Source organism: Mauremys reevesii, linkage group 9 (genome assembly GCF_016161935.1).
Source record: "Mauremys reevesii isolate NIE-2019 linkage group 9, ASM1616193v1, whole genome shotgun sequence".
Classification (NCBI taxonomy): domain Eukaryota; kingdom Metazoa; phylum Chordata; order Testudines; family Geoemydidae; genus Mauremys; species Mauremys reevesii.
In genome coordinates, this window is record NC_052631.1 from 52,912,582 (window position 1) to 52,927,042 (window position 14,461).

The window sequence follows — 14,461 nt, forward strand, 5'->3', positions numbered from 1 at the left end:
GCTATTTTTTGGTCAAACACATCCCGCCAGTCCCATGGGATTTGTAGCAGGATTTTGACTGAAAGACTCTGTTCCCACGATTGTGCTGACATCACTGATGCTGTTGGACAAACAAGGGAGTAAAACCCAAAGGGAGGGGTGCAGATCCGTGCTGACTGATTAAAAGACCATTGCAGTTGACAGGCATCTTTCCAGAAACTCTCTGGGCTTGGGTGCTAATCCCAGAAGCACCCAGGAATGAAACTGGTTTGCCAAATGGAAACTGGTGAATATGGAGAGTGCAAGTAACTTTAGTTTCAAGCTCTCACAAAGGTATTAAAAACAGAATAAAAATAAATGCTATTTTTAAAGCCCCTATACAGCTTTAAAATGAAAAGAAAAAATAGCCAACGTTCTATTTTGTAGCTGGAATTTTTGTCACTGAATTCTTGTTCTCAGGTTTCTGTCCACTTTGGAAAAGACTCCATTGAACACCTCCCATGCTCTGGAACAATGCATACCCAGGACAGAGCTCTGCTAGAAACACACCACTGCTGATTTCAGGTCAGCCTAAGTACACACCTAGAGAAGGGAAAGGCAGTCTTGCATTCACCATGCACCTAAAGATTCCAAAGGAGTTTGGAGCATTCCACTCAACTACCTAGGTAAACCCCAGATTAAAAACTGATGGTTCTCTGCCTTAGTGAGGGAGGGAGAAAGATATAAGCCAAATTTATTGGATGTCTAGCAGGCTTTCTGCTCAATTTCCCCTTGTCACATTGCCACCAAGGACTGCATACATATCTAGAATCACCAGTTACGTGTTTCTGACCCCAAAACACTCGTTCGTGTGCAAATGCATTAGCTCACACATTTGCACAAACAAAAGCTCCTCCCCAAAACACTGGGGTGAACAAAAGCTGGTCTCACAATTGTTAGAGGAAAGGGAACAAACAAGGATACGAACACGATTGAATTGAACTCCACGTCAGATTTAGCTGACTGGGCCCTGAATGCATTTCCCCACTAGATGATCTCCCAGGACACTACAGACTCGTGCCTACCATGAGGTCAGTTAACACTCCTGCATTGTTGGGGTTATTTATGCACCGCATGCCCAGCTGGTCTATAAATGTGCCACATTAATTTACAACAATTTCGTACGAGGTAGTGTGGGAGGGAGAGTCCTGTGATGGCATTTGCCATCTCAGTCAGTTGCAGGCCAATGACCTTAGACCTCCTGATGCCAAGCATGGGCAGAGCTGGGATGGGCAAAGTGGTATCTACTTGACAATGCTCAGATCCCCTGACACTCCCTGAGGGCAGCACTGAAGCCCCTCAATGGTAGAATGGGTGCTGGCCAACCTCAGCTGGCTTTGGGGCATCCACTTTGTTAGCAAAGCAAAGCATCATGAAACAATACCCGAGCTGAGCAGTCTTACCTTTGCAGGCCACGTTGTTCTCAGCCTCGTAGCCGGCCTTGCAAGTGCAGCGGCCGATGGGAACCATCCACTCCCCATCGCCATTGCAGTACAGCTTAATGGGCACGTCCACCTCCTCAGCATTGGGGATGCAGGTGCCACGTGCAATCACCAGAGAGGTGCTCTCAGCCCCCGTCATGGTCTCTGGGAAGATGGCAAAGTTCTGCACCACGCTCGGGCACTTCTTGAAGAAGACCCTGACCGAAAGCAGTGACATGCAAGCCCCATAGTCCTGGAAGGCGAGGTAAAAGCCATTGCGGGTGAGGGGGCCGAAGCTCCTCACCTCGGTGTTTACCTTCATCAACCGGCCCCCAAAGTCCACCTGGGAGAAGCTCTCATCAGCAGCAATTGTGTCCACTTTGAGGTAGGGCGCCTCCGTCCAGAAGGCCGACTTCTTGGTGGCAATGATAGAGTCCGTCTCATAGTAGTACAGGTTGAAGGTTTCCTTGCAGGAGCCAGGGACGTTGGGGAGGCTGCTGCAGTCCCGCACAGTGAAGCGCATCTCGGTGTAGATGCGGTGAGCCCCCCGTCTGTTTATGAACGTGGTGAGGAGCCAGTTGTTCTGATTGGGTTCGAAGACGTTGCACACCTGGTAAGTGCGGATGGTGTTCAGGTTCTCATCATAGCCGCTGACTTCTTCCCACTGGACAGAATTAACACAGGAGAGGAAACAGGCAATGAGAAGGGTGCAGCGAAACCAGCACAGAGATGACACTTTTACCTATTGGCCCATTAATCACTGCCGCATGCAGGAGTTAGTGACATAGAGGGTCAGTGTATTTGGCTTTTGCCTCTGGAAAGGTGAGAGAAAATCATGATTAGGGCTCAGGATTTATGGAATCAGCAAATACAAAGCAAAACCACCAGTCCAAAAGCAGAGGAAGAGAAACTGCCCCAGCTACACATATACACGCACGCTCAGGTACAGTAACGCTTTTCACATTCATAATAAAAAATAATACTAATAGCACTTTTAATCAGTAGATCTCAAAGCGTTTTACAAAGGAGGAGGTCAGTGTCATTACCCCCATTTTACAGTTGGGGAAACTGAGGCACACTGAGATGCTGTGACGTTTCCAAGGTCACCCAGCAGGTCAATGGCAGAGATAGGAATAGCACCCAAATTGCCTGGATGCTCTAACCACTGACTCTCATTGTCTCCTATCCACTTCTTGTCCCCATGCCTCTTCCCAACACTTCAAGATGGTGCAATGCTGCATCATCTCATCACTTTGAGACATTGTCACAATGACTGGCAAAGCTTATGAGCAATTTTAACCACGAAGGGCAGAGCTATGTGGACGAAGCTTCCAGAAATCTTGCTCGCACTATGTCTCTGAGCCAGAGGTTTTCAGACTGAGGACAACTTGCTGGTGGTCTGCAGAGAGCTGGTTGGATGCATGGTGCTGCTCTCTTCCTCATTTCCAGCTGCTAAATTGCACAAAGACATAACCAAAGACTATACATAAAATGCCTTTTCCATGTGAGTGATTGCTCTCGTTGCCACAGGGATGTTACAGGCACATAAATGGGAGGAAAGATGATCCATATACACTCATGAGTGGAAGGGAAAATGGTACATAAGAATATTTCTCTATTAAGATGTAGTCAGCATGTGGCTCTGAAAAAGTGTGAGACATCATGCTCTAGGCGATGCTATCAGATTCTCACTTTCATGAGTCACAAAATCAGCAAAACAGAGACTGAGAAACAGCATCAGTGTAAAACGGGATATGATTTCAAGTAAGGGGCAGCAGCTAACTGTAAATAGCTGTGATGACATGAGAGTCCTACAGACAGATTCATAACCATATAATCCATTCATTTTAACTAGTCTGTGTTTACAGTCTCTTCGTTAGTAACAGCGTTATTCAGGCAGCAGTCTTTATGTGCTATGGTGGATGTGATGCGTAATTCCTAGGAGTGCCAGTGTTATATGTCTATGTATGGCAAACATCTTGTGTGTACAATGCAAAATGCTTGAGGGTCCTTATATGTGCTGATGTTAACATACTGACAGGGAAGCAGGAGGTTATAAAACAATAAACTTCCTCTTTGCAACATCAGAATATTATCACAGATTTTGTTCCCTTGTGCTTCCATGTAAACAGTCTGATAAATATTTTTTTTCATATTTCCACTAATAAATTGTAGTTCTGGTGTAAGATCTGGAGTACCAGTGTATTCATACAAGATTCTTGTAAGAATACACACATCCGCTGGGCACTTTGGACAATTTTACCCCCGTTCAAACTGCTCAAGCTTATGAGAGCAAACAGGATCACAGCTGAAGGTGGCCTGGCTGCATTCTGACTAACTGTTGTTAACCAAACAAGCAACAGATGGTGGCAAACAACCCCACCTGATTGTGTCTTCTCTCCCGGCATCCTATTCCCGAATATGCCATGAAAGATGTACAAAGACATTACTTTTCTGCATTCAACAAGATGTCATTTTGATAGAACCCAGTGTCCTCTTGTTATCATTACAGAACACAGTTGAAGGGTACTTGACGTCATTCTGGCTTACTGGTTCAGTAGGTTTATCATTCCATTTTTGGGCTTTGCATGATGGACCAGAATCCAATTAATTTCAGACAATTGTCTGTCTATCTTTTAGCAGTTACCTGGCCATGAAGCATCAGCTCCAGGAGTTTTTCTGACCTATGCAAACTCCCTGAGAAACATCCAGTCCTTCCAGTTTGTCATCACCTACACGCTCGTATGTCACTGCCTGCTTGGTCTGCATGTTAGTCATAGGCCTGTACCAACAGCCTTTCATTCTAGATCCCAAGCTCTGGTTCTAACTCCATTTCCATAGACGACTCCCTACCACACCACTTCCCAGGTTGCTTGGATCCTGAGCAACGCTGCAAAATTCAAATGTGGATTGTGACCTCCCCACAAAGTTCATGGATTTTCGCTAGCCCCAAGGATATTGACTGCAAAAGCAGCTACGAGAGAGCAGGCTAAATACGCCCAGTGCCAGCAATGATCACTCAGACACGCTGCAGGGGCAGGAGCCCATAAGCAAATCCCAAGAGCAGCCTACCATAGGAGGATCTAGGCAACTGCAGTTGGGACACACCTCACTGTAACTCTCTCAGGAGCCCTTCCTATTCCAGCATTCCCTCCGCTAGTGAGCTGTCCGTGTGAGGAAGGGAGAGTGGCTGGGAGGTACAGGGAGAGTGGGGCTGCCAGTGTATTGGGGTGAGGCAGAGAAAATGGGGTGGGTTAGGCCAGCTTAAAACTAGCCAAGAGGCAAGATACCAGACTGGGAATCGATCATAGGGAAAAGTTCAAATCAAGGTGTGGGCAGCGGTGGGATCTAGTCAGGAGGGATATGCAAGGGCTGCAGATGGATTCTGCAAGGTCTGGGGAAGGGTGCAGAGCAGGTATGTGTGGGGGAGAGGCCTAAAATAAGGTAAATGTGCAGGGGTTAATTCAAAAGAGAAGATGAGTTCCCTTCACACATTCCTTGGCCTTGATGATAAGCACGCTTCCCTCCCCTTGCACAGCCACACAGGGGCCGCTCACAACTACTGGGCTCTGGGAAGAGTAACTGCTAAGGAGCTCGATGATGCATGGGTCGGGGGTGGGGGGAGGGTGAACATGACCCTGTCTCCCCCCACCCCTCCAAGTAGCAGCTGCAGCAGAGATTATGAGGCACATTCTCTCAGGTGCTCTTCCTAGTTTAGGTCAGTTCTGCACTGCCCCTATGCAGAGCCATGGCTTAAATGCCCTTAGATTGCAAGCTCTTCGGAGCAGCAGGACCCTGTTTCAGAATCTCTGGAAAGGTCTCAGCACATGTTTTAAGCACTGCAGCAATATTAAAGATGAGGATGAGAAAACCACATTCAGGGATCGTTCCACTTGGGATCAGCACTATTTTCCCAACCCTCAGAAGGCTGAGTTTGGGCTTAGCTCTGCTCCTCAGTGGAAAGGGAAAGAGGCAAGTGGTGAATCAGGGAATGGGGTCTGGGTGGCAGAACCGGGCGTGTGAGGGAATATGAGTCTGCAGAGCACCAAGGCGCATGTAGGGAGAGGTGGTCTCTGCAAATTCAGGTGCAGGAAAGAACTTGCTTCTCGCATGCAGCCACACGTGCTGCGGAATTTGCTTCTCTAGTAGAGCCCCATGCATGAGGTCCAGACCATTGCTGGATCCCATTGACATGAATGGCATCCTGTTCACACTGCTGTCTGGGCTTTGCAGAAGGAGGGAGCAGGTAGCTGCGACATAGGCCACACGATTTAGAAACTCTACCTGGAAGAGGCTCCAGCAGTTCATGGGGCCCACCCTTCCCCTCTGCTCTGCCAGGCCTGTGAGTAGGCACCAAGCAGCACCAGTTCCTGCCTGGGGAGTATCCCTGTGGCCTTTGTAACAGCTGTGTCTGTTGTTGCCACTATAACAGCCACAAATTCATTGTTTCGACAAGATCCCTTTAAATAATTCAGGGCGCTGGGGATTAAGTCAGTGCTCTTCCCTGTCTCTGCTGAGCTTTAAAACACTTCCAGCTGGGAGACCTAAAGAGAGTATAATGGACTGTTCCACCTCCTGGCTCCCCTCCCTGGGCCCTCCCTCTCCCCATTCCAGGAGCCAACTCAACAACAACAACAACAGCACACAGCAAAGAAAAAACTGGGGAAAGAGCTTGGCTGGTAACCATAGCAGCAAGAGCCGTGCTATTCAGCTGTCATTATCCCGATGGCTCACACATGTGATTATCCAAAGCTGTCAGCTGAATGCAGTCTGTCATTCTTGCCCTGAATGGATCCTGTAGAAACAAGCCAAGGGAGTGGCTAGCGGCTGTTTCTGTGCACTGGAGGCGCTCTTCACAGCTCCTTGGTGCCAACTCATGCCAAAAAGCTTATTCTAGAGGGATCACTTTGCCTCTGGGGATTTCCCGCTTTGAAAATCACTCCATCCTTCGTGCTGCAGGCACCACAACCTATGTTACCAGGGACTCAAGGGGAGTTTTGCAAATTTGGCCCTTATATTTTAGTGGGGATACGTACATGCCTCATGAGCTGAAACATCCTGGCAGCTCCTGCCAGTAGAAATATATTCACCTTCTGGTGTAAAATACAGGTATGGTACTTGTGCCACGTGTGGTAATGCTGCAAATAACTTGTGGCCATGCATAAAACATCTAAAGAAAAGCTAGAGTACGGCAGATCTATATTGTACACATAGTATATCTACACTGGTCTATCTACCTACAGAAAAATCCTGCTCCATTCAGCTACCTCTTAAACACAACAGGCCAGACCCTCAGCTGGTATAAATCAAAGTAGCCCAAGGCAACAGACTTCAACTTACATCAGTTGAGGATCCGGCCTAAAAATGATAATCGTAGATATGTTATATAGCTGCTTTGCATAGTAATACCTGCACTGTAGTTTTAAGCCTGTGACAACCTTGTTTCTTATACAACCTGTGTAAAGCCAGTCTTAAGGGCATGTCCAGGAATGAAGACTTGCAGCTAATCGAGTTCATGTGTGCGGCTCTGGTAGTGAGAGCTCGTGGAGTTCTAGGGAAGAGCTGTCGCCAGGCCAGCATCAGAGAACACCAGCGTGATGCAGGGAGAGTAACTCACTTGGTCTGCATGGAAAGGAGGCACAAACAATCCCTGGAGACAGGAAGGAGGAAGAGATGGCAAGAGTTGTTTGGAAGCAGCAGCGAGAGCTTGGGAGCATGAAGAAGGAGCAGGAAAGCGAGGGTTGGGCAGAGCGATGGGCATTCACATCTTAATCTTAGCCATTAGAGATGGAAAGTAACATACAAAGTCATCCAGTGAATGCACGTCAGTTCCCCGCAGTATCATGGGGAGGAAGCGGTTTGGAGAATGGGACTGAAAAGAACTTTTGGGAGAAGAGTTGAGAGCTGGCCAAGCAAATGACTCTGATCTACATACTGCTCTGCTTTCCCCTGTGCCACCCCAATGAAACATCCAGCATCAATGGGCAGCATTTGGCAATATATGTTCTCTGCTCTCTCCACCCTGGCCCCAGCTCTGTTTTCTCTCTCTTCTCTACCCATCTGTCTATCAGTACCTATATCCATCTGTCTAGATCAGAAGTTCTCAAACTGGAGGGCAGGCCTCCATGCAGGGGAGGTAGGGCAGAATGTATGCCGGTGGGGAGGCATGAGAAGCTTTAAGAAGGGTGGGGAGAGTCTTACTGTGTCCATTTTACACACAGCAATGAATAATTAGCAAAGCTCATTCCTCCAGACGTATCAGGCCCTCAGATGGTGCTGTGCATTTTGACAGATTTCTGTTAAGCCTGCATAGCATTATACAAAGCTGTTGCCTTCTATATGTTAACCAGTCAGCTACGATGCAGTGTGCACATTTAATTGTGAGCCTGGACCACAATCGCCATTTTGCTTTTGCTCTTATTACAATGGATCATTGGCTCATTTGTGCAATAGGAAAAAAAGCTCAAGTGAAAAACGAAACCGAAACTTATTCAAGTGAAGCACCACCACCGGATGTATAAGTTTATGTATTTGTGCGGCAGGGTATACACTACTACAGACTCAAAGAAGCGGGGAGCAATGTAATAAATTTGAGAACCACTGGTGTAGCTATCTGGTCTGTTTACTCTCTTTGTCAATTCTCTCTTCTCTATAGCCCCTGTCTGTGTATTGTATCTGTAAGTCTATGGATATGCTTGTCTCTCTCTATATGTCATTTTTACCTATCCACTTGTTCTGTCTTTTGTCTGCATGCAAGTATCTGTTTACCATCCGCTTAGTTATCTGTCTATATATCTCCTGTCAGTCCATCTGCAGGATTTCAATAACAAACTCTGTTTCATGTCAATAACTTCTTTTCAGTGTTGAGTTGTGCAGGGAAGTTTTGTACAGAGAAGGCAGATCAGGCACTTCTATTAACTCTGTCACAAAAAACAAAGAAAAGGGATATTCCATGAAACCAAAAAGGTGGCAAATTAAAAAAGATACAAGGAAACATCATTTCACACAATGTCAGTTCACCTCTGCAATTCACTGCCACAAAGATAGGTGAGAATCCAAGAGCTTAGCAGGATCCAAAAAGAGGTTTGAACACTCAGATGGCTAAAAACAACATCCAGAGCTAAAACAAGTATTAAAAACAAACTCAAGAATTTTAGAAGGGACATCAGTCTCTATGCTCTGAAGTATACACCAGCCCTTCACGAATGGTTCTAGAAGAAACTTTCCCTGAAGGCAGGTTATTCCCTAATTGCCCTTTGCAGGGTTCTTGCACCTTCCTTTGAAGCAGCTGGTGCTGATCACTGTTGGAGACAGGACATTGGATGACATGCAGGGGGCTGGAACAATTTTTACAGTGTGTGCGCAGGGGCTGAGTGCCATTGAACCAAACTGTAAATCCCATATATGATGGAAACCACTTCAAGCCCAGGGCTGCAGCACCTATGATGACATGGATCTCGGATCTGACCCAGTCTGGCTGCTCCTATGTTCCTGCATCATTTGCCACCCCCACACTCTCTACATTCTTCACCAGCTTTCTTCTGTCTTTTCCAAATACAGAAGGGGCTCAACAGTGTGTGACGTGGCTTTGTTAAAGGTGCCAGGTGATGCCCTGCAAGCCTGAAACCCGGAGGTTTAAAGCACCCCCCCACACACACACTCTCCACTGGACTTAAAGATCCAAGGGAACCATTTTTAAAGGATAACCAGACACCCAAGCTGTGTGTGTCCCACTGGGCTGGTACTGTGAGAAACACCTCAGCAATGCCTCTTCTAGCCATACCAGCTCATGCAAATGGATATAAACTGGACACTAGGAAGTTTAGACTTGAAATTAGACGAAGGTTTCTAACCATTAGAGGAGTGAAGTTCTGGAACAGCCTTCCAAGGGGAGTAATGGGGCAAAAGACATATTTGGCTTCAAGACTAAGCTTGATAAGTGTATGGAGGGGATGGGATAGCCTAATTTTGGCAATTAATTTGGCAATTGATCTTTGATTATCAGCAGGTAAGTATGCCCAGTGGTCTGTGATGGGATGTTAGATGGGTTGGGATCTGAGTTACTACAGAGAATTCTTTCCTAGGTGCTGGCTGGTGAGTCTTGCCCACATGCTCAGGGTTTAGCTGATCGCCACATTTGGGGTCGGGAAGGAATTTTCCTCCAGGGCAAATTGGCAGAGGCCCTGGAGGTTTTTCGCCTTCCTTTGCAGCATGGGGCACGGGTCACTTGCTGGAGGATTCTCTGCAGCTTGAGGTCTTCAAACCACAATCTGAGGACTTCAATAACTCAGACATAGGTTAGGGGTTTGTTATAGAAGTGGATGGGTGAGATTCTGTGGCCTGCATTGTGGTCAGACTAGATGATCATAATGGTCAGACTAGATGATCATAATGGTCCCTTCTGACCTTAAAGTCTATGAGTCTATGCTCCTTGTCTTTCCTCTTGATTCTCAGCTAGATAGGATAATCGGGAGCCACTTTTGTCCCAACTGATCCTTAGCATAGCTGTGAGATAGGGCTGCTTGAATTTGCATTTGCTGTTGAACTTCTTTTTAGATAGAATATTGGGTTCTGACTAAATGCATGTCTTCATGGAAAATACCTGCTTTCCTTGAACGTTTTCATTTTTCCATTTGCAAGCCAAAAATCTGAAAACCAAATGTGATTCTGGTTGGACAGAATATATTTCTTTTGTACAGGTTTTAGCCATACAATTTAGATTTTCATCCAAAAAGTTTGTTTTCGGTTACCTAACATTGAAAAATTTTGGTTTGGGGAGTTTTAATGAAAACAAAAAAAAATATTCAATTTTTGTCAAGATTTTCTGGTGAAAACCAAACCATTATCCAACCAATTCCACTGAAGTCAAGGGCAAAACTCTCATTGACTTCAAGGGGACAATAATTTCACCCATAGATCTTAGCGGCCCGTCTGTGAGAAAGAGCTGTAGCTGCATGCATGAGTTATGAGGTCATAAGTCGATATAGTTTACAATATTCTGGATAACTCTTATCTGGATACATTTTATTACTGCTGTGCAGATGTCCAGCACCTGGACTGGCCAGGAAATTGCACAAACCTGCTTTAGGCATATTTATTGAGAGCTGTTAAGCTGAACAAAAGACTAAGATTGTGCTGTTACAAGAGGATACTTAAAGAATATTGCTTAAATGTTCAAGTAGGCATGGGAAGAGGAGGAGAGACTGTTTAGCATAGACTAGCATCCAAATTGGGTTGACCATTTCACCACTCTGGTTTCGTTTTGAGGGAATATGCGGATGTTATATGACAGTGAGAGCTTTATTGGAATACTGGGGCCAGTTTTGGTGTGCACACTTCAAAAAGAATGATGAAAAATTCAAAGGGCTTCAGCAAGGCGCTACACAAATAATTGAAGGCCTGGAAAAATACCTTACAGTGAGAGACTAAAGATGCTCGCTCTAGTTATTTTGTCAAAGGAAAGGTTAAAATAGTAACTTGAGCGCTGTCTACAAGTACTTCATAGTAAAGGGCTCTTTGATCTAGGATAGGGAGGCATAACACAAGCCGACACTTAGATGTTGAAGCTAGACGAATTCAAACTAGAAATAAGGCACAAATGTTTAATAGGGAAGGTAGTTAACCATTGGAACAATTTACCTTTTGAGGTGGTTGATGCTCCATCACTGGGAGTCGAAGTAGCATAGGATCTCTTTCTAAAAGACAGGCTCTAGCTCAAGCAGAAACTATGGGCTTAATGCAAAAATTATTGGGTGAGGTTCTGTGGCCTCTTTCATGCTTGAGGTCAGATTAGAGCATCATAAGGGGCCCTTATGGCCTTAGAGTCTATGAATTTGAGACATTATGAACTTGAGTCTCCTATGGAACAGGCTGCCTCTAGCCCAAGAAAAAGGATTTGTTCTGCCATGCTGCATTTCATAACTCACATTTTGCACCTGCCTCCTGAGGGCTTCCACAGTACCTGCTTATGAGGGGTGATTACCAGCTACCTTTCATTTGCTATTCCTGTCAGCATTTTGGTAATTTGTCAATACTGGCTATGGGAGCTGGATTTTCACAAGCACTCAACTCCTGAATAGGCATCGGAACAAGGGCGAGATGCTCACAAAAGCCCACACTGAGGGCCTCTCACAAGAGCCACCCTGAGCGCCTCTCACAAAAATCAAAGTCGGGGCCCTTGTTTTGGTGCCTCAATAGGACCTGAGCAGTTTTGAAAGTCTGGGTCTGGGCGCTGGAGGCCTCATAAAAAATTTACTCTGACCCCAGGGAGGGCAAAATAAGAAGCAGATAGTGATTAGGATACAAGATCACAGGTTAGAGGATTGTGAAGTTTTAGTGCAGACCACTGTGGCAGGAGGAAGGCTGCAGGAACCCAAATGGTAACCTCACTTATGTATGACTCCTGCCTACTTAAGTAGTCTTAGCAGTCAGCTGTAAAACACAACTAGATTCAGTTGGGACTGAAAACTTCCACCAAGATAAAACATAACTATGTGAAGTATATTGGATTTTTCACTATTGCAATGATCTGTCCTTATATATTTTCATTGCTTTAATGTAGCCATCCATCTCACCATCCATCCACTGGCCTACCTCTGTACCACCTCTGTTATTGTATCTAGCTCACCGTAACCCTCTAGCTATCAATCTGTTATACCCATCTATTAAATTGAAGCCAGTCTTCCTAACTGATTTCTCCCCCACCCCACCCCCCGCCGCCGCCTCTCTGTCCCTGTCTTTGTCTATCACTTTCTCTGTCAGGGGAATGTGAGTCAGGTTATTTTATGCTTCCATTCCTCAAAGACTGGTATTGTATAAGAAAGATGTTTTAAGTGCCTCAGGGTGTTTTGTTCCTCATTACTTCATAAAAGTGACATTAATAGCCAGGGAAGAGCACTGCTGAGTGCAATTATGGATGATGTTCCAGGTATGAAAGCTGTTTTGAGCCTGCTAATGTTTCCTAATTACAAGCCTTTCGGTAGAGAGTGAAAGAGAGAGAGGATGGAGAACAGTGACTTAACTGAGTGGTTTACCTGGAAGGAGGAAAAGGGGGGAAGGGAGTTCAGAGACTTGTCTGTATGTGGAAAATCTTTCTGAAGCCTGGGGGCCAGCTCGAGGACAAGATCTATCTGAAGGAGTACATCTGTGTGGCTGAGATACAATTCTGTGTATCAAATCAAATGCATACAGCCAACTGTGCCATAGACCGAGTCCTCTTTCCTTGGGCATCCAAGTGGAAACCAGGCAGGAAGAAGCCACTGCATGGCAATCACAGGAGACAGAACAGAATTCGCTCGATGTAGCACCCTGTTTGAGTGGCAGTGCCAGCAAGTCCCATGTAAAGTTCTAAGAGCCATTATTAAGAAGTGCTAACAGTGTGCTTGGCCCTGCACACAGGTATTATAGAGGGCTGGGGCCCAATTCTCTGTTACTGGCTTTGTACTATTGTAACTCCACTGACTCCTGACTTACACTGATGTAAGCAGATCAGGTCCATTGTCCTTGCCCCAAAGCAATACGCTTAGTTTAGAGACAGCATAATAGCCATTAGGAGATCAGCAATAGCTCACTCGTGTTGGTTAGAACACTAGGGTTATATCTTCAACTCTTTCCATCAAGTGCCACAGAAACCTCACCCTGGGCAGCAGGAACTGGATTTTATTTCTCCTCTGGAGGAACAGACATACTCTAGGTTACAGAAAACCAATCAGTTGACAGGAAGATATTTGCTCACTGGCTGCTAAGGACACTGCAGAAAACAGGCAGGACAGAAGATTATCTGACAGAGGCTAGTATCAATCAATGCTGCTTTCACCAATGCTGGTAAGAGAGGCCATTAAAATTAGAAGGATCCTTAGAAGAGAAGTAATCCACTGGGGTAGGGGACATATGTGTGTCTCCATTTCCTTAAGTGGGAGGTAGGAAAGAAAACATCCCCCTCCACAATGATCCCCCTATATACCATGGTTTTGGACCCTGGAGGTGGGGTGACATGCTGCTCTTACAACATGCTATGCTGGAAGGATCTCTGATGAGGAGCAGAGGACTCATTCTTTGCCCATGGACCTGGACCTGTAAACATATGATGTTGCCTATGAAGTTTGTAGAGGAGATATGCAGGCCTTGTGTGTTTTTCCATAAGCTGCTGTTAGAATGGAGATATTAATACATTCTCTCTCTCCCCTACACCTACATACCCCCATCCACCCCTGTCTGGGTGAGCCCTTATATTTTGTCTAGAGAGAATGCTCAGGTGTCTGATAAAAGACTCTACTAGACGGTCAGGCAGCTGAGAGATCACAGGCTCAGATAGAAAGATCAAGGCTGAGGGAAAAACTATATATGACCCACAATTATCCGCTGATGAAGTATGAACAGGGGTAAAAGGACCCTTATCTCCCTTGGTGAAATCTTGTAATGGTGTCTGCGGCTAGTTTACATCATATCTGTCTTTTGTAACATTAAGACAGAACAAATAGGTCAACGTTTTACAAACTGGGCTCTGGTTTTATGTGGCTCCATTTTTAAGTTTCCCCCACACCCTAGCCCAATTTTCAGAGCTGTTGAATGCCCAGCGCTCCACATGAAGTCACAACCTCTGACACCTAGTTGCCAAAAATGATGAGCCACTACTGACATGATGCTTCCATACCAGTAACAGCAGTAGTGGCAGCTTCCGCATCCTTTCTTAGGGCTGAGTCAACAATACTGGTCTGAAGCATCTTTTTAGGAAAATGTTATCTTCTATGCATCTGCTACAAGAGAGAACAAGACAACATCTACCATGGATATCACAACGGCGTCCACTTTGCTCCTATGGACAGGGTAGGAGCTCTGAGCTTGTTTGCTGAGGTTTGGTGGGGCTGCTGGACAATCTCATTCAGCTCTGATGATGTCCTCTGTGGCGGGGTGCAGGGGTATAAGTTTTCTAGACTGAACTGAAATACTTCAGCTTTTAGTGCCCAGCTCACTTAATTCCTGGTGCTTCTCCTTCCTGGGGCGATCACGTGGTCAAGAAGATC

At 45.7% G+C, this 14,461-nt stretch overlaps 1 protein-coding gene across 5 annotated transcripts in view; it reads right to left on the reverse strand.

Annotated features, from left to right (window-relative positions):
* The window catches only part of EPHB1 (EPH receptor B1), a 393,781-nt gene that overhangs the window by 203,619 nt on the left and 175,701 nt on the right, over nucleotides 1-14,461 (reverse strand). For all 5 annotated transcript variants that reach the window (XM_039489198.1, XM_039489199.1, XM_039489197.1 and 2 more), the window contains exon 3: nucleotides 1,422-2,103. In XM_039489198.1, the coding sequence (XP_039345132.1) occupies nucleotides 1,422-2,103 (682 nt within the window). The remainder of the gene's footprint in view (nucleotides 1-1,421; nucleotides 2,104-14,461) is intronic.